This window comes from Dermatophagoides farinae, unplaced genomic scaffold (genome assembly GCF_024713945.1).
Source record: "Dermatophagoides farinae isolate YC_2012a unplaced genomic scaffold, ASM2471394v1 contig3, whole genome shotgun sequence".
Classification (NCBI taxonomy): domain Eukaryota; kingdom Metazoa; phylum Arthropoda; class Arachnida; order Sarcoptiformes; family Pyroglyphidae; genus Dermatophagoides; species Dermatophagoides farinae.
In genome coordinates this window covers 238,109-258,049 of record NW_027461518.1, presented here as the reverse complement: position 1 = coordinate 258,049, position 19,941 = coordinate 238,109, and the positions used below count along the sequence as shown (strand labels likewise).

Genomic DNA, 19,941 nt, shown 5'->3' with positions numbered 1-19,941 from the left:
TTTTTAAATAGGTCAGTCGAAATATTTATTAGCTATAATTATTGCGATTGATTTTCTGACAGTGTTAGCAATTTAGGAAGTATATTAAAAGGGTGCTGCGTTATATTTGCAATGAAGTCATTTAAATCTTGCTCTCTTATATTGAGCGTTTTCCCCTGTCCAAATCTAATATTGTACTGAGACGTTTCGATAAGAGAACTAATAAATGAATTTATAAATTCGTTCATAAGATCACTAACGATGCACGAAAGCGTTTGAGCAGTTGAAAGTTGTAATATATTGGGGTTGAAAGTGTCACAATAAATACGTTGTAGCCTGTACGGCTTGATCAGAAGTTTGTAAGCTTGCTGATCCGTTTCGGTTTTTTTGTCATCTTGGACATTATTTTCTACGTCTATACTTATTTCAGCAAGGTCTTGAGTAAGATCATTCTCAAATTCGGCATCGGAATCTTCGTTATTAAAAAATACTTCTTTTTCTTCAATATTGTCTAGGTTAAGAACGTTTCGATCATTGTTTTCAGCTTTTTCGACTTCTCTTGCATCATTTTCTACGTTATCTAAAGAAGATTGGGTTTCTGATTTTTTAAAAAAGTCAGTCAAAATGGGTGTTTTTTTATGCGTTTTAGTTTCGTTCGAAGAGTCAATAAAATTCGAGCTATTTTTTGTCGGTGCTCGTTTCACACGTTTCTTGATAACATTATCATCTTTTTTATTATTCATTCGTTTTTCGTAAATTATAAAAGTGGGTACTTTTGAATATGAAATAAATTTTCTTTTTATCGCTAAGCGCGAATTAAAAATATGAGAGTTGAATGGATGAGTTGACGACGGAGCAAGAAGAATGGATAAAATGGAGAGCAGAGCAAGAGCTTATTTTGGAACATGAAAAATCTGAATTACTCAAGCGCGAATATACCGTTGAGCAGCGAGATGAATTGCTAGATCAAATAAGTTTAGAACTAGAGTCGGAAGCGATGGCATTGATAGAGTTTGAAAAGCAACTAATAAAGGAAAAGCGATACTACAATAGAAAAGTTCAAGAGCTGGAACTGGAATGTGCGAAACTAAAACTAAAGCTTAGCCAATGCACGTGTAACGAGAGTCCGAAAAAATCTATTTTCAGATCCGAATCGGTTTCTCAAGAGCATTTTATCAATAGAAACGAAATAAATATTATTCATTCCAAACGACCGAGCGTGAACAGTAACACGTCTGAGCAACGAAATAGTTTATCATTTCAGCCATGTTCTAAAGCTACTTACACGTCAGCTAACAAAGGGTCTTTTGGCGAGAAAAAGTTAGTTAAAAATTTACCAGACCAATATGAATGTAAGTTGACGGATGAAAATTGTAATTTTCAAAGTCAACCCAATACCGGTAAAAAAAATAATATATTTGACTTAGTTGACCAAGAATATGTAACAAATAAGATTAAACGTCTTAGTTCTAGACTCAGTAAGTTAATATTACCGCTTTATATGACTGATTTGTAGATTCTTATGTTGATAAATAAGTTTTATGACGCAAGTTTTAGTTGCCGTGCTTTAGCACAATTGGAGAAGCTAGAATTTGAAAATTGCATAATTTATAATAATAATATAGCTGGTATTTTATTAGTAAATAAATAGTCAAATGATTGTGCTATTAACTACGTCACTAGGACGTTTATATGTTCGCCTGTTTGACGTCGCTTGTCCCGAAATTTCGAAAAATTTTTTGGAACTTATCAAAAGCGGGTATTATACGGGCAGTAGTTTCGTTTTTGTAAAAAAAGACTACATAGCTGAATTAGGAGATCATAATTCAAGCAGTGCTTTATCACATAATTCAGTCTTTAAAGACAAAAAGCTGTTTGACGAGGAAACAATCATAAAATATTTACAAGGTGCCTCGTCGTCAGACGAAAAGCCTGCTTCGGTCTATAAACACGACAAGATGGGATTACTGTCAACGGGTGGTACGAGTGAAAACAAAACTAAAACAAATTTTTTGATAACTTTGACTAATGAGGATCTTACAAATCTGGATGCTCATCACGTTGTTTTTGGCGAATGTATTTCGAGCAAAAAAACTCTCGATGCGTTCAATTCTATAAAAACAAACGCAGATTTTGTTCCGCTGAAAGAGGTGAAAATAGTCTCTGCAGAAGTGATGAGTGACCAGAGCAAAAAAGGGAACATTCGATTACTCGAAAAATTGGAAGAGGTACAATCGAAATCGCGAATAAACTTGCTAACTAAGCTTAAAGATATTCAGCCGGGCAATGAAACACCTGACGACAGAACACTGTTTGTTTGTCGCTTAAATCCTGTGACAGAGACAGAAGATTTACAATTGATTTTTTCTAAATATGGAGAAGTCGAGTATGTTAACCTTATCAAAGATCCTGAAACAAACGAAAGTTTACAATATGCATTCATTAAATATGTTTCAAAGAAAGATTGTGAATATGCATTTGAACAACTGCAAAATGCAATTATAGACAATAGGCAGATTGTGGTGCGGTTTTCTCAGTCAGTGCGTAAATCGCGAAAAAACAGCAAAAATAGAATAAATTCGGTAAATAAATTAAAGAAATTGTCGAAGTAATAAACGTGAAAAGTTAGTCAGCCTGTTGTTGTGTGAATCCTAATTTTTCTTGTTCTCTAACATAACAGTTCATCGAAAAGCTAGAGTAGGAAACGTAAGGCATCTAGTGATGTAAATTTATTTATGAAAGGATTGGAAGCTTGGATTTCACATTTAAATCGGGCAATAGAATTAGAGAGCCGTAAGTTGGACAAACTAATTAATTTTTAGCGGCGTATATTGACTGGTTGTTTAATACTAGACGAATAATTGATTTTGACGGATCCAGTAAAAATTCTCCGTTCCAATGGCAGCAACTAAAGGACTTAAAAGCACTTGATATTCAAAAAGCTGTGAGCTTAGTGAAGGATCAACATGTCCAAGAGGCGGTAAAATGTTTTATTTTGATTCTATTTGATTATTATCTCTTGACGAATTTACAAAACCTGAGAAACGCAAAGTCATACGAATTGCTGACCGATATAACGGATAAAACAGTCCAGTTATGTGATTTACTGGCAATATCGATGGCACAGTCGCAAGTGAAATGTTATTTTTGCCCCGTATTTAACAAAATGTCAGAGTTTGTCATAGAATGTATACGAGCGTGTATCGACGACAAAGAGCCTCGGAGCCAGTTTTTCCAAAAGCTCTTGAACGGTTTGCGAAGACACGTCGGCAGGTTCCGCAATCCAGAGTTGGACAATAGTTATTTCAATGTCTACATAACGTTGCTGTCCATAAGTATACGTTTGGCTTTGTATTCCGAAAGCACAAACATGGCTAATAGTTTGCTGTCTCAGATTTCTTCAGTTGAAATATACTCGTCTGTTTTGTACAGAAACGTGGCAGCGACCTTCGTTTATTTGACAGGATGCAAATTGATGAACGACGATCAGTACGACGCCGCGTTGATTGAATATCACAAAGCGTTAACTCTGTGCACGCCAAGAAATAGTTCGTTGCTGCGAGACATTTTAATCAAGCTGTTTGTGATTAAACTTTACAAAGGCTATTATCTGAAACGTAAATATTTAGAAAACCATAACCTTCTACATTATAAAGACGTCGTTGACGCTGTATTAAATGGAAAACTAGCTTTATTCGAAGCAACTTTGAAGAAAAACGCCAATTTATATTTTTTAGATGGAACTATAGAATGCATTTTGAAACTAAGGACTGTGGTGATTCAAAAGGTGTGTAAAGCTACGATAAGCATTCTTAGTGCTGAATCTCCAAACCAAGTGTTTTGGGATTTGTCAATTATACATAAAGCACTCAATTTTTCCAACGAAAACAAATTAGACGAATTCGAAACGATCGAATATTTAATATATCTAATTAGCACTGGCCACATTCGAGGTTATATAAGTTTAGAGCAAAACAAATTAATACTAAGTAGAAACAATCCTTTTCCGCTTATGTTATAATATATATTATTTTAACGTTAAAGTGTATTTAACTTGCGCGTTTGTAAGTAAAGCGGTTGATCAAAAACACGCAGATTACAAAAAAAGTTTTTTTCAAGTTTAAAAAGTAAATCCATACCGATTATTAGTTTTAACATCGTACAAATAGAATTATTATAGAAAAAATTACGCTTGGCGGTTTTTTTTTGTCGATATTTGGTCAGATTTGAGTTGGTGCGAAATAACGATGCACCTAAATTAAAGTATGGATAATTCAAGTGGAGTTATTAATAAAGTCATTGAAAAATGCAATGAAAAATGGGAAGAAGCGGAACGATTGAATGTGTCTTTGGACGCTGAAAATGAAGAGGAGATTGAAAAAGAAAAAAATACACACGCTGACCAAACAAATCTCAACAAATATCTATATATCGTTGTGAAACGATGCGGCGACAGAAATTCGTTGCAGAGTTGCTTTCTTTCGTATAAATTTTTCGCTCCTGAACTCGTGGCTAAATTTCAAGAACACAGTGACGATGAAAATCTATATAACGCTTTAACACTGATGTCTGATTTAACTTATTTGATTTACTGGTTTGAATATTACGCAATCACTGTAAACATACTAATGAAAATTTTAGAATCGCGGCAAATGCGTGTGTACCAGGCGAATGTATACTGGAATTGCGCGTACTTAGCTGTGAACGAATTAAAACGCGGAATGAAACTTGCTTCGTATTCCGTCAAAGATTCAGGTCCAATAAACAGCATAATTAATGATTATGAGCAATTGTTGGTTCATTATAACATGATGCTAGATAAAATAACAACGCTATTAAACGACTTAAAAGACGAGTACTTAGAATTGAAAAACCACGTAGCAGACACTATTACAAATAATCTGAAGGAATTGAATATAAAACTCGCGAAGATTTCTGAAATAACGCCTCAACTAGCTTCGGATTTAAAACAACATGAAAAAGTTCACCACTCTGAGGTAATAAAAAATCTCAGTTCTGAGATCGAAAATAAATTTAACTTAATTGACGAAATTAAGCTTTTCACCGATAAGATATTTAATCATAAACTCCCGAACGAGTTGTTGCAGCCTGTTCCTTCTTTGAGCGACATGGTAGGATCTAAATACTTGTTTCGAACGCTGGGCGAAAAACCGTGGGATATACGCCCTTTGGTACCGTGTAACGAAAAGGTTAATTTTTACAAGCGCACTCGGGGTTCAAAATTAAACAAAGCTAAAGTTGATAAATTAGCAGATGAAGTAATTCTTGAAAATTTGGCAAAAGGATTAACTGATATAAAAAAAACTGAGGAAGTTGAAGAAGTATCCACTAATGAGGCGGCCATAGGAGTGAAAGAAGATAAGTTGCTTAAAAAGCTTCGGCTTTTTGACAAATTAAATTTTTCCACAGTCCGAATTAAAGACATAGTAAAAAACAGTGTGACCAAATGTAAAATTCTATCAGAGGTATTAATGAAATCCGGTTCCGAGTTAGTGCAAATTGCAGGCTGCGGCGAGATATTAGGTGACTCATATTTGCAAAAGGAAATAAATATGTTTAAGAAAGGCTACCAGTCTGGATTTTACAACCAAATATCGCTAGAAAATATTCAAGTGCCTAACTATGCAAGTGGAATGAGTAATGAGTACTACTATCCATACGCGCAGTCTGCAAACAGACTGCCTGAGTTTGAGCATTATAATGTAAATAACTTTGGTGGATATGGTTGCAATGATTACACTTACAAATATTCCAATAATGAAATTTACCACAACATGCATCGGGAAAGCCAGTTTTTAAAACCCAATTATGCTAACAAAAAGGTTGACCCAGTACAGCAATATGCAAAAAAATCACCTGTTCAGCCAAGAGTTCCAGAAAACGTACCGGAAGAATATATCTAGGCATAGGTTAAACAATTTAGCGTAACAAGAGCTATTAAACATGAGGATTCTTGCAAAGCTTTTTTAAAATATAGCTCGGATTTCATCAAACAGTTTCGTAGAAAAAATATAGCCGCGTCTATTACTGAAAGCACATCAAACTAAATAGACTCTAGTAATTTTAAGCCTAGAATGCTGCATATAGTTTCGACTAGTTTCATGCAACCAACAGTGATAATCGTACGAGAATTTTGTTGATCACAACCTACGACTCTGCAGTTTTCGTAAAACAAAGAGTACAGATTACACAAGTCATATAAATAGTCACAGAGCTTGTGCATGCTGAGAATTTCTAATATTTCATCTAAATATTCTGAAAATCTTAGTAGATGAACTACGAGCTTTCGTTCATAGACGCTTTGCAGTTCAATGTCATTCAAACTTAAGTTAACTTCACAATTTTCTCGTTTCATATTTAATTTCTTTAACAAAGCGTTCATTCTTGCGTAGGTGTATAAAATGTAAACAGCTGTGTTTCCTTTTGGATCGAGCATCCGCTCATAATCAAAGTTGTAATTGTTGGAACAAATCTGATTGAGATCGAAATACTTAACGGAAGAATGACCTATTGAAGTTGCTGCAGTTTCTAGTTCTTCTGGAGTAAAGTCGGAACGTCTGACTTTGAGAATTTCTTTGGATCTGCTTACAGACTCGTCTAGTAAGTCAATCAAACGGACGGTTTCTCCACTGCGAGTTTTGAATTTCTTTCCATCTGCGCCACAAATCAGTCCTAAACCAAGATGCCACAAATCGACGTTTTCGATTCCTAGTTTTTTAGTAGCTTGAAACAATCGTAAAAAGTGGTCTTTTTGACCAATGTCGGTAATGTAAATCAGACAGTTGCATTTCAGTTTTTTTATTCTGTATAAAATAGTTGAAACGTCGGTCGAGTCGTAACCGTAGCTTCCATTGCTTTTCTGCAACATAAGCGGAACTTCGCTAAGCTTGAATTTCTTGTAGTCGTCTACGAATAAACAAGTAGCGTTGTCAACGATTTTTACTATGCCCAGCTTCTTACATCGTTCAATGTCGTCTGCGATCATGTCGTGGTAGAAACTTTCTCCATAGGTTTCAAGTTTTATATCTAACCTTTCGTAAATTTTTTTGAATTCAATTTCGGATAATTCAACCAGTCTTTTCCAGATTGTATGGCTTTCTTTTTCTTTTTGCTGCAGCAACACGACTCTGTTACGAGCTTTTGTCTTGAACTCGTCGTTCGAATCAAATAGAGCGCGAGAAGACTGATACAAAGAGTTTAACGCTGACAAAGTCAGGTTATTCGAATAAATGTCAACTTTGTTTTGAATGATATATTCGATTAAGATTCCAAACTGTGTTCCCCAGTCACCTATGTGGTTGATACGTTTTACAGATAATCCGATATATTCCAACATTCGGCTGATGGATTCTCCGTGAATAGTAGACCTGAGATGTCCAACGTGCATTTCTTTTGCAATATTGGGAGAACTGAAATCTACAAGTACGTTGCAAATACTGTTGGTTTTACACTCTATCAACTTTGGTTTAATAATATTTTCTTTTAGCTCATTAATTAAATACAAGTTAGAAAATGTTACGCAGATGAAACCGGGTTTTTGAACAGTCACTGATTCAACCGAATCACTATGAAAGTTATCCGCTATTTTTTGCGCGATTTCCATCGAACCCAAAGTGTCAAAAACATCTTTGGGGAATTGTTTTGGCGTGTTCAGCGCGTTTGAGCACTGGTAGTCGAAAGGGCCACTTTTTACTCGATTTAAAATAACATTTATTTTCTCATTTATGGTTTTAGGAAAAGCACGGTGTATAGCTTCTACAAACAAGAGCTTTAACTTGTCGCGTAACGGGATATTTGATTTGTCGATCTTGCAAAAGCGCTGGTTGTAGTTTTCCATAAATAATTTTTTATTTCTATGAAAAAAGAATGAACATATATTTTGCCGAAAGAAATACACAAAAAAACAGAAACAAAAATTCGACTGTTCTTTTTTTAAATGTTGAACTAGCCTACTCGTTAATCGAATTTGCCTAGAATGTCGTTGTAGGATAATAGTACACTTTTCTCGTTTTTTTCAAACTTTATAAATAATTTCAAGTCCTCAGTAGGAACTAAAACCTTATTGCCGGGTTTTATATCGGTAATCTGGTGAGAAGTTTTGACAACCTAAAGTAATTTTTCGATTTTACTTACTTCAGCTAGCTGGAAGCGTTCTGAGTCATCACTGTCGTTAATCAGAAATAACGATTTCTTAACATTTAACGGCTTAACTAAAAGATAGTTGTGCATTGGCTTGAAAGACTGCAAACTCATCGTTCACTGTGTGTCGTGATAAGCAGAGACTACGCCAAACAAATAAAAATAAAATATAAATTTGATATTTCTAAAATTTTTATAAAGCTACATCGGGCAAACGTTCAAGTTTGTATTGACGATTTTGAATCGATACTAAAGGTACACCTGGAATTTTTCTGATTCGTTGTTTAAGCTCTTTATCATTTGTTGCAACTATGTAACAGCGATGTTGCGTAACTCTTTGGACGATGCAGTCATCTGCATACGTGCCTTTATGATCACAAGTCAAGCGTTTTATACGAGGATCTTTTGCAATACGCAGAGCCATTCGATAACGGTGGCCCATCTTTTCAAGCTCGCCCACGACACAGTCAGAGATTGTGGGTACACATTTCGCCAAAAAGCAGTCAACAAGTCCGCGAAAAAGATCAATTTTATTTTGAATGGTAAAATTAATGAAGTTGGTATCGAGCAAAACATGGTAAGGAGGTCCTAGGTTCAAGTTTGCGTTGAAAAACAAACAAGCAGGTGTTTCTTCAGTGTACACAACACCGTCTTTCTTTTGTTGTTCCTCTTTTGTTAGTTTTTTTACCGGAACATTTTGCCCAACAAAATTACTAGGATTATCGCTTACTCTGGCATCAGTTTTTTTAAGTATTTTTTGAATTTTACGAACTCGTTTGATTCTACCCATGCATGTTTAACGAATTGAAAGCAGAAAGTAAAAATCCGCTAAATTCGAAATACTCTGAATTTATTTGTCCAAACGGCCATTTTTTTTTTCTTTTAATTTTTATTTTTGAGAATTAGTAAGCATCGGGAGAAACTCTTCAATTTGTTCGGATTGTATCGAAGAGATATTGTGTGCCATTCTTAATATCTTCAAAACGAATCCAATAGAAAAAAATGAATTTATGGTGTCTCTTTTCGTAAGCCATCGAATATGGGTCCAATCCAAGTTCAGACATTTTCGTAGTTATCATTCTGTAAATGTTTCTATCCATATCTTAATGTGTTCGTTTGGTATATGCATGGTCTTAATAAAGTTTAGCAAAGTGTTGGAACAGTTGTTTACTTTGAGCTGATTGGCGAACGTGTTGTTTACGCTGGGATTTTTTAATGACAAAATGAGTGACATAGCTAGAACGATTTGTTGCAAGTGTTCGTACGCGTTTTGACGGATCGTATAAATAATGAAGCTGACGACAAAATTAGCCATTGATATCGCTGCAGAAGTGTTAGAATTGGCGATCAGTGTATTCAAATTGCTGATGAGATGAATTACCAATGGTAGCTCTTCATATTTTGTCATTATCAAGTAGTCTATGATATCGGAATTTTGCGCGATGCGTTTATATAAGACGGCGGCTGTTGTTTGAACTTTTTGGTCTGAAAAGCCCAAAGGAATTAAAAAAAAGTATCTGAAATCGTTATGTTTAATTATTTTATACAGCGCTTGCGCGAAGTATCCGTAGCGAGCAAGATTACACATAAGTTCTAAGTTGTAGAGAATGAGTTTTTCGTCCTCAAAAAACTCGTATGCTGCCAGAATGGTCTCAAGTGTTTTGTTTACTATTTTTTCCGCTATCGCGTCGTTCAAAGTGGCCAAATTAGTTAAGCATACTAATGCATATGTTATCGCCTCAGTTCGTTCTAGTTTTAGTAAAGGAGTGGCGTAATCTATGATGTAATGAACCTGTTCATATTTTAAAAAGCCAGGGTTAATAGACAGGGCTAGACGACACATTGTGATGGCTAAATTGGCTGCACAATATCCAAAGCGCTTTTCAATGAGATATTGGTTTTTTTCTTTGTTGGTGAATACTGATTTGTTTTTCAAGATTTCTTCCATAATTTTATTGCACGTGTAAAAAGTATTGCACTGAATTAAAATACCGCCTGTTATGTGGTTGACGCATAATAACAAATTTAAGAAACAGCTGTAGATATTATAAAAATCGATGTTTTTGTTTTTGTTTACCTCGTTATTAATGGAGGTGATTATTTCATGTATTTTGTCTGAATTAATCAGCGTATTGCGTAAGTTCAAAAGGTTTTTAGAAGATTCTTTTTTAATCGAATCGACCGCTGTGTCAAAATAGTTTTTGACCAATTCATTTAATTCTGTCAATTCTTTGTAAGTAAACTCGTAGTCACCTTGATCTAAAGGAACCTGAAGGATCTCATCTTCTTTACCTGCTAACAAACTGTAAAATGTCAACAAATTGTACGGTAACTGATAAACATAATCTTTAAGAATAACGATATTTGTTTTGTCGAGATTGTATTGATGAAAGTAAGAATATTTATCAATATTATAAGGCTTGATAGCATCGTTCCCGACTAAGTGCTTTTTAAATCTTGAGTCTTGCAAAATATATGATAGATTCTGTTCATTAAATGATTTTATTAGCAAGGCTGGGTCAATTTTGAGTAGTTTATTTATTATTTCTTCTTTTGATTCTTTCACAATCGTAAACAACGCGAGTAATATCGAAGCTTGGTCACTCTCATCAATAAATTCGCCTTCGTTCAAGTCTTCTTGAGTAATAGCAAAATAATATGCCAGTATTCCATGTAATAAGCGTTTTTTCTCGAAGTCAACGTTTTTCAATAGCTTAACAAATTTCTTCGATAAGTGGTGCTTATTCATGCAAACCGCTAATATTGGTTCATCTCGTACACTAAATAATAATGGAATAATTTCAACAAATTTGTCTTGCGAAATATATTGGTCGATAAGTGTTTTGAACTTCGGTGAGGATGCAAAAATCGACTTGACATTTGCACAAAATCCAACAATTACGTCTAAACTAAGCTTCAATTCAATCAAAGCTTGAACTATGTTTATAACCGCAACTGTATAATTCTCTAATAAACTTTGGTTTTCAGCTTTATCTTGAGAACTAGCTATGTTTTTGTAGTTGTAACTAAGTATGTAACTAGTGAGCAGAATCGTATACTGGCCGCACTTACTCGTGATGTAATTTTCGTTAACGCGTTTAATGACAAAATGTAACAAGCTTTTCATATTGAAAGCGTTTTCAATGCTGCAGACGAAATCTAGACCATTACTGTAGTTGATGTTCGAATTTGAATCTACTTTTGCCAGAAATTCTTCGACGATTTTATTGTTTACAGCTGCATTTCTTGATTGAGATTGGTTTTTAAGATATTTTTTCAAGCTGTTTTTGAATAGTTCGATTTCATTTGCATTGTTGCATTTTTTTAGTTCTTCAAGACAATCTAGCAGATATGGAACATTGTACGCCGATGGATCATTGCATACACTTTTTTCCATTAAACTGTCATATTGATTCATGAGACAAACCTGTCAGCTTAGTTCGATTAATATATAAATAATTCAAAATATTAACTGATTATAAGGGTTTATATTTTGATATTTTTAGAGTATATTCGAACTAAAATTATTCTGAGTAAATAACCGTCAAACTAAAGTTTTTAGAAAATGAATAGCCATTATGACGTAATAATTTGTGGAACTAGTTTTAAAGAAGCTATATTGGGTGGTTTGATTTCTTCGAATGGAAAAAAAGTATTGCAATTAGATATTAATGATTACTACGGTGGTGAAGCTGCCTCCTTGTCTTTGAATAGCATGATAAAAAAATTTAATAAATCAATCGAGTACGACGTTGCAAAATGGGGTAATAATCGAGATTGGAACATTGACCTAATTCCCAAATTTATCATGTCCAATGGTAAACTTGTTAAAATTTTACTAAAAACTAAAGTAAAAGATTATATCCAATTTAGTGTTGTAAATGACGCGTTTGTTTACCAGCCAACCAGTTCCTGGTTAGGATTTAAAAATTCCATACACCGGATTCCTTCTTCTGAAACAGAGATATTGAGTAGTGGATTAATACCTTTAACCGAGAAGTTGAGAGGAAGAAACTTTTTTCGTTTGATTGCTAATTGGAGAGCAGAAGACCCTGCCACGTTCGGAGGTTTTAATCCGAGATCAGATTTGATGAAATACGTCTACAACAAATATAATTTGAATCCAAATATTAGAGATTTTGTAGGTCACGCCGTAGCGTTGGAGTACAACGACGAATATTTGAACAAACCTTTCGGTGTAATTATTCCAAAATTGACGTTGTATATGAGGTCAGTATTAAAATATGGAAAATCTCCGTTTATTTATCCTTTATACGGTCTTTCTACTTTACCAGAAGGATTTTCGAGGCTTTGTGCCGTACATGGTGGAACTTTTGTATTAAGAGCAGAAATTAATAAGATTGTTACAGACGAAAATGAGAAAATTAAAGGAGTCAAATTTAACAATGGACAGCTGATTACTTGTGACAAGTTGATATGTTCACCTAACTATGTTCATTATATCGACAAGAATATCCCAATGAAAAAAACTCAAAAAGTTATTCGAGTAATCAATATTTTAAATCATAGTATTAAGGAAACGAACAACAGTAATTCTTGTCAAATTATCTTCTCACAAAAACAACTAAAAAGAAAAAATGATGTTTATCTTGTTGTGCTAGGTAGCGAATTTGGGGTTTGTCCGGAAGGTAAATATTTGAGCATCATAAGCTCAATTGTTGAAACTGAAAATCCTTTGGAAGAACTCAAAATTCCGCTGTCGTTTTTGGAAGACATAGAGCAACAATTTGTTTATATAACGGATTTGTACGAAGTAGCCAGCGCCACTAAACAGGATAACATTTACGTCACAAATAGTTTAGACCCGATGAGTCATTTTGAAAAAGCTACTCAAGAAGTGATTGACATCTGGGAAATTATGGAAGGCCAAAAACTAGATTTAGATTGAGTCGAGATTTTTTTATTTCCAATTTAAATATTGCACTAAAAGAAATAATCATACTAAATATATCAAGCTAGTAAAATAGCCAATGTCCCGCGAATACTCTAAAAAACGATGAAAAAAATCACACTAGAAGATGCCACTGCTGCATATAAAGCGTTAAATCTCAGCATACCTAGTGTTTTAAATCAGTATTCTGACAAAGACATTCGAAAAGCATTCAGAAAAAAAGCTTTGCTTTGTCATCCAGATAAACTCGAAAAGAGCGAGAACAAAGAATTTCTTGTGCTTATTAATTCATACAATTTACTATTAGATTCAAAAAATAGACAAGAATGTGACGCTTTGTTCGAACTTTCAAAGCAAAATAAAGTAATTGATAATAAAAAAAGCGAACTCTTGTTGAAACACAACTTGAACTTGAAGATGAGACGAGAACAACTAGCAATACAAAAAAAACAAAAGACAATCAGATTCAATGCTTTACAAAAACAACGATTGGAAGCGAAAAAACAGTTGATACTAAAATACAAAGCTGCAATTGATAAACAAAATGAAGACGAAACAGATTCCGAACGTGAAAACTATGTTTTGCAGAAATTTAAAGAGTATTTAATAAATACCTTAAAATAACTTTATTATACATTTAATTTTCTAATTAGACTAATTTTTGGATTATACCTCAAAGTTTGCTTATAATGAATGAACAAAACAATATATCAGAGTACGACTTTGTTGTCATTGGCGGTGGAAGTGGTGGGCTTGCTGCTGCAAAAGAAGCCAGCTTGCTTAACGCAAAAGTAATCTTATTTGATTATGTTACTGAATCTACACAGGGAACAAAATGGGGTTTGGGTGGTACTTGTGTGAATGTTGGTTGTATACCAAAAATATTATTCCACAACTCAGCCAAAATAGGACTTGCAAATCGTTTATCTGCTTATGCTCTAGGTTGGTCATTCGAGTCTGTTTCATTCAATTGGTTGCGTTGTCGCGAGACTATTACAAACTACATTAAAAGCCTGAATTTTTCATATCGTAACGGATTACGAAATGCAGGAGTTACTTACGTCAACGCTTTAGCTTCGTTTTATGACGAAAACACAATAATATATCAAAAGAAAGATGAAATTTTTTACGTTCGTTTCAAGTATGCATTAATTGCTGTGGGGGGTCGCCCTTTCATTCCAAAAAACATCAAAGGTGCTTTGAAATACGCAATTACAAGTGACGACTTATTTTGGACCAAAACTCCTCCAGGCAAAACTTTAGTTGTAGGTGGTTCTTACATAGCATTAGAATGTGCTGGATTTTTAATGGAACTCGGTTATGACGTTACAATTTCAGTAAGATCTGTATTACTACGCGGTTTCGACAGGCAATGTGCTGAAAAATTAGGTTCGATAATGCAGCAGCTCGGCTGCACTTTCTTGATGAAAGTGCTCCCCGTTAAAATAGATAAACTTGAAAATGAAAAATTAATGGTAGAATTCTCAGATGGTTCAAAAGAAATTTACGACACCGTGTTATATGCAGCTGGACGCAGAGCTCAGCTCGAAAAACTTAACTTGAAAAAAGCACACGTAGATGTTTCCGGCGGAGAAGTAAACAAAATCCGCGTCAATAGTGATGATAGTACATCTAACCCAAACATTTTCGCTATTGGTGACTGTGCTCACGGACGGCCAGAGTTGACACCAACAGCAATAAAAGCTGGAGAAGCGTTGGCCCGACGACTCTTTAACGACTCTAACATACTTATGAATTATTCTTTAGTTCCAACCGTTGTGTTTACACCCATCGAATACGGGTGTGTTGGTTTCTCAGAGGAAATGGCTTGTGAAGTGATTGGAAAAGAGAATGTCCAAGTTTATCTTTCGGAATTTAAAGGGGTGCTTTCTTCTGCAACGAAATGGCCCAAGTTTGAAGTGTGCAGATCTGACGAATATGACGAAGAAATGGAACCGGAAAACCTTAGTAAACTCGTGATCGACAAGAGAAACGGAAAAGTACTAGGATTTCACTGCGTGGCCTTCAATGCGGGTGAAACGACCCATGGGTATGCACTTGCTCTTAGCAAAGGTGTGACGAAGCAGGACTTTGACAACCTGATTTGCATTCACCCAACAGACGCGGAAAGTTTCCACATACTAGACGTGGAGAAATCTTCTGGTGTTTCTTGGGTCAAGTCAGGCAGCTGCGGAGGTGGAAAATGTGGATAAATTTGTGTTTATTTAGATATGAATTCATAATGACTTGGTATTTTACAAAAGTGATTTATTTACATAGAGAATATTAGTTTTATTGACTGCATTATATAACGAGTTCACCAGCGAAAAAACTGTTTGGTAATTCGATGATCTTACAGTTACCTTCGTAAGAGCCGGTCACGAATCCTTTACCGTTCATCAAGTATCTCAGCGTTAATATGGGTGAGAAGTGCGCAGTGATTCTTGCAAGTTCTTGTCCTGAAATTAGATCCAATATAAGTGTTTCGAAAAATCCTTGGTCTGTACTTGACGTTGTTACTTCCTTGGCGTCTTGACCTCCAGCCAGTATAATATGGAAACGTCTATCGTCGCCTGTTTTATCGAAGTCAGGGGAGATGCAACCAGTATTTAGCGGACGATCAGTAACGTAGGTTTTAATTAGATGTAATTCCACTGTGTTCCAAAGCTTGGCAGTCTTATCTCTCGACACGGTGAGCATAACCGAGCGGTCTTTGTTGAAAGAGATATCCGTTATTTCGTCAGAGTGTGCTTTGAGCTTGTGGACGACATTTCCTTCGATATCCCACATGAAGATAGTACCGTGTTCAGTACCACAAATAACAAACTGGTCAAGTGGTCCCCAACGAACTACAGCAGGTATTTCGCCTTCAGTGCAGTAGTTTTTAACTAATTTCCAATCGCGGTTGCTTTTGCCGTAATTTTCAGGATGTAGATCTGAACATTGCCACATACAAACTTCCGGCACCTGGTCCGCACTGTTACGCACTCTGGCACTAACACCAACCAGAAATTTGTCAATCTTGATTGGAGACTGGTTGAACTCAATGTCATTTATGTTAGTGGCGTAAGGAATATAATCCAACACTGCACCAGTGAGCACTTCGAAAATAATTATACTGTAACTGTGAGTTATTGCGACTTCTGACGAATCTCTTTTAACGTCGATATATTTAATTGCAGCTGTAGGTGGATTGATCAAACTGTCAAGAGCCGCTTGCTGGCTAAACGGGTTGTTGGGAGCGACAATGTAAGTGCCGAGTCTCTTCCCGGTTTTAACTTCCCACGCAGTCAAATAAGCGGTTGAACCTCCTGTGAAAAGCAAGTCTCCGTCCTCGTTTATTTTTACGCAGTGTACTCGTCCCTCTGCAGCGCGAATTGTGATGGATTTGGTCTTTATTTCATTCATAGAAGCGTTAAAATTTTTTAAATTTATTTTTGCATAAATTTTGGACTAACATTAATTCTTCGGCAATAAAATGGTTACTGGTCAAAAATTATGTTCGTTCACTAATTAAATTTATTTAGGTTTATTCATGCGATATTACATGCAATAATAATTCTTTCATATGTGTAACTTAAATTCTTCTTTTGACGAGTAAGTTTCTGAAGCGAGAACCACTGTTAGTTTACACCCTGTTTACTCCTCAAATAGCGTCTTCACGACGCTCGATGAGAAGCACAGATTAGAATCTCCGTCAGGTCAACCTGGGAAGTGTATCCATGAATATTGTGTTTGTGGACGCCACGCATGCCCAACTCCAGCGAAAGATTATAGATTCGAAGGTGAATCTTCTTTTAACAAAGCGTACAAAGGATTCATACCCGACACAAACAAACACAACCACGATTTTAACACCGCGTATGAAAACGCGGTTCACGGAGTAGGGTTTTCAATACCGGAAACCGGTCCGCAGCCAGAGTCGACGTTCAGATCTGTATATAGCGGACACGTTCCTGCACCCAGACCGCCTATTACCAGGGTTGAAGATTTTGACGATCCGTCCGCTCGGGTTGATTCGCTCCACGGTACAACAACCTTTAGAGATGTATACAGAGGACAAGACGTGCAGATTTGTCCCGCTAAATCGCTTCCAAAGCCGCCCTGCCCAGCTCCGGGTATTAATCACGTCTTTTACGATAAGATATCTAAAAAGTTTTATTAAGTGTTAAATGATTACTGTGCAAATATAAAAAATAATAGTTGAAAAATGATTGAAAAATACAGAAAAATAAATTAGTTCATGGATTAAGCAGCGGATGATTCAGGCACTAAGTAAAAAGTGCATTCTAGGTCCGAGTTTTTCTTTGTGTTGTCCTCTATCAACCAGTGAAAGAACTGCACTTTAGGACTATTCGTGAATTTTTTGAGCTCTTCTGGCGTAGAGATGCAACAGCGAATTTCATAAGCGATGAGTTGCATCTTTTGTGAGTATCTACGGCAAAACAATATGTTATTGATGATAACTGAATGACAAGACCAAACCCCGATGTAGTCATCTTCGCAGTCGATTGGGTCAGAGAGGCCCGTTTGAAATTGTAGCTCGAGCGTTTTTTTCATCGGGAAATATTGCTTGATGTAGCAGATTTGCTGCTGCTCGTTGATGTTTTTCGGGGAAAAAAAGTTACTAAGTGTTGCAGAACTAATGTCTACATCGTCGGTTGTCGATCCCGTCTCAGTCTCATCGTACAGTTTGATATTTTTTTCTTTATGATTGGGAATTTCCTGAAATGCCAGCACGACTTTGTTGTTTGTTTTGAGAATATAACGGCGTTTTATTCCCGAAATACCCAATTTGTTTAGTATTTCTTTGATTTTTTCCTCTGGCTTATTAGTTTCGATCCATGAACCTGTTAATTCGTTAATATTTAAAATTTTAAAGCCTTCAAACAATTGTTCATTGAACGCTGCAAATACATTTTTACTGTTGCTTACCTTTGAGGAATAAGTTACTAACGTTCATGTCTTTTGTTGTAATTCTTTAAATATGACGTCCCAATCTTGCTCTCAGATAAAAATAAAAGGTCTAAGTTTCATACTATAAAATTTGTTTCACTTGGTTAGGATACTTAATTGATCTTATAAAGGCAGATTTGTTGAAATACTGTAGTAATACACTTAACAAAATGTTTTTTATGCAATTATTTTGCTGATTAAACGTTTCAATACTTTTGGAATTAAATAAATTTATTACACACTCAAAATGTTTATCTTTGTTCGTTGAATATAAGTTTTTCATACGGCTTGGATCGAATAGAAGTTGCTTTTCAAAATAAGTGCATAAATTGTTTATCACTTTATCTGCGACGAGATCATAATTCGTCTTCGTATCGGCAGTTTGGGGGCGTTCGTCTGAATTTTCTGTAACTTTAATTGGGTTGTCGTTATGTATATATAATATATTAAATAAATTTGAGTTAATTTTATCGGAATAAGTACTACAATTGAACTGGGCATTCATACAAAAACAAGAATGAAATAACACAATGTAAATTACTGCTGAAACTACTACCAAGTTTGCTACTGGTATGTCGAACGATTTAGAAATAATTATTAAATTGATCATGTAGTTTTTCCATAGATCGGCAAACACAGGGCTCATCAGTTGGTAGAAAAAAGGCTGCAGCCACGTATTGAGAATGTCGTTCTCTTTGAAAGCATAGTATAAGTCGCTGTCAAACAGATATAAATGTTGCTTAGCCAAAAGTAAATTCTCGAAAAAAATGTTTTCTTCAGCAATCACTTTAGACTCAAAAAACCTGTGAAATAAACGCTGCTTTTGTTGTAAGTTGCTTTCGATAAAAGTTTTTTTGATTAAAAAACGAAAGACCAAACTTTTTACAGCCAAATTTTTCTTACAATCCAAAGAACTTTGTAAAGCTTGAAAAATCGTGTAGTCACTTTGTGCATACGATTTTGTATTGAGGTGATGATAATACAGGATGCAAGCTTCTTGCGAGACATGCTGAACGGCTGTGCCTGATGTTGAGAAAGCGCGCTTGACGTCTGTAATTATAAGTTTTATTGTGGCGTTAGAAATTTTTTGCTCGTTTGATAATAAATTGTTCAAAAACAGAAACCCGTTTTTGTTAAAAAAAATGCTTAGTTCTTTTTCGTGCTGTTTAATTGTTCCATAAGAAAGATCAATAACATCGCACCAGTCGTACTGTTCCATTGTTTAATTAAAGGCCGAACCACTTGGCCCAATGAACTGTGTGAATTATAAAACCAGACTGGCAAAAAATATTAATAAGTATGGAATAATATTTGTTTAGGATATTTTTTTATAGATTGAAGTTAATGTGTTGTAATCTTGTTGTGCTTTAACGATGGCCATTAATTTTATTGAGTCTTTTTGTTTGGACAAGAAGCCCTGCCACAACTTGAAAAACATGTCTGCATATTGAATTACTTCTTTCTTTTGTTCAATATCGGACAACCGCCACTTATCGCTGCGTAACAGCTGTAAAAGAACTGCCACACCGTCGGTAAAAAGAAAATCGGTGTAGCGGGCTTCGTTCTTAAAAAAATAAAGCTTAGACAACAAAACAAGCGCTTTGGGATAGTCGAAATCTTGAACACTATTGAGACACGGTTCTATCTCAGTGATCAGGGACTCCAAATCGATTTTACCTGAGCAATATTTTGCCATGAGAGCGTAAGACTTGAAAACTTCTTTCTTTGCTGAGTAGTCAATGATTTTCTTAAACGCATTGAGAGCTAATTTATAAATACCAAACTCCAACTCAAATTTAGCTTGAATAAACAAAACATAACGCCTGTGTTCTGGGTCCAACTGTTCGCAAGCCTGTCGAAACAAATAGCGAGTTTGCTCTATCTTCTTGTTCTTGTATCTGGAGACGAATGCAGTAAGATAAAACAAATATGTT

The 19,941-nt window shown here is 35.2% G+C and overlaps 3 protein-coding genes and 1 pseudogene across 3 annotated transcripts; 3 read left to right on the top strand and 1 right to left on the bottom strand.

Moving 5' to 3' along the window:
• Positions 1-1,634: 1,634 nt before the first annotated feature.
• Positions 1,635-2,680, top strand: LOC142598002 (uncharacterized). Its single transcript, XM_075734986.1, has 3 exons — positions 1,635-2,055; positions 2,110-2,561; positions 2,660-2,680. The coding sequence occupies exons 1-3, from the start codon at positions 1,635-1,637 to the stop codon at positions 2,678-2,680; spliced, it is 894 nt and encodes a 297-aa protein (XP_075591101.1).
• Positions 2,681-8,332: 5,652 nt separating this feature from the next.
• LOC142598011 (rRNA-processing protein FCF1 homolog) lies at positions 8,333-8,929 on the bottom strand. The gene is made up of 2 exons (XM_075734995.1): positions 8,854-8,929; positions 8,333-8,808 (listed from the first exon to the last, which is right to left on the bottom strand). The coding sequence occupies exons 1-2, from the start codon at positions 8,927-8,929 to the stop codon at positions 8,333-8,335; spliced, it is 552 nt and encodes a 183-aa protein (XP_075591110.1).
• Positions 8,930-11,704: 2,775 nt separating this feature from the next.
• Positions 11,705-13,048, top strand: LOC142598001 (rab GDP dissociation inhibitor beta pseudogene; annotated as a pseudogene).
• Positions 13,049-13,468: 420 nt separating this feature from the next.
• LOC142598000 (thioredoxin reductase-like) lies at positions 13,469-15,264 on the top strand. The gene is made up of 2 exons (XM_075734985.1): positions 13,469-13,650; positions 13,731-15,264. Exons 1-2 carry the CDS (start codon positions 13,469-13,471, stop codon positions 15,262-15,264), a joined length of 1,716 nt encoding a protein of 571 aa, XP_075591100.1.
• The last annotated feature ends 4,677 nt before the right edge of the window (positions 15,265-19,941 follow it).

Bases quoted from the DNA above. Each gene is read 5' to 3' on its own strand.
- LOC142598002 (XM_075734986.1), top strand. From the start codon at position 1,635: ATGATTGTGCTATTAACTACGTCACTAGGACGTTTATATGTTCGCCTG. The intron at 2,056-2,109 runs GTATTTCGAGCA...AAACAAACGCAG, and splicing joins TCACGTTGTTTTTGGCGAAT to ATTTTGTTCCGCTGAAAGAG. The intron at 2,562-2,659 runs GTAAATAAATTA...CTAACATAACAG, and splicing joins GCAAAAATAGAATAAATTCG to TTCATCGAAAAGCTAGAGTA.
- LOC142598011 (XM_075734995.1), bottom strand. From the start codon at position 8,929: ATGGGTAGAATCAAACGAGTTCGTAAAATTCAAAAAATACTTAAAAAA. The intron at 8,809-8,853 runs GTAATTTTGTTG...AACTAACAAAAG, and splicing joins CAGAGTAAGCGATAATCCTA to AGGAACAACAAAAGAAAGAC.
- LOC142598000 (XM_075734985.1), top strand. From the start codon at position 13,469: ATGAGACGAGAACAACTAGCAATACAAAAAAAACAAAAGACAATCAGA. The intron at 13,651-13,730 runs GTATTTAATAAA...TATACCTCAAAG, and splicing joins GTTTTGCAGAAATTTAAAGA to TTTGCTTATAATGAATGAAC.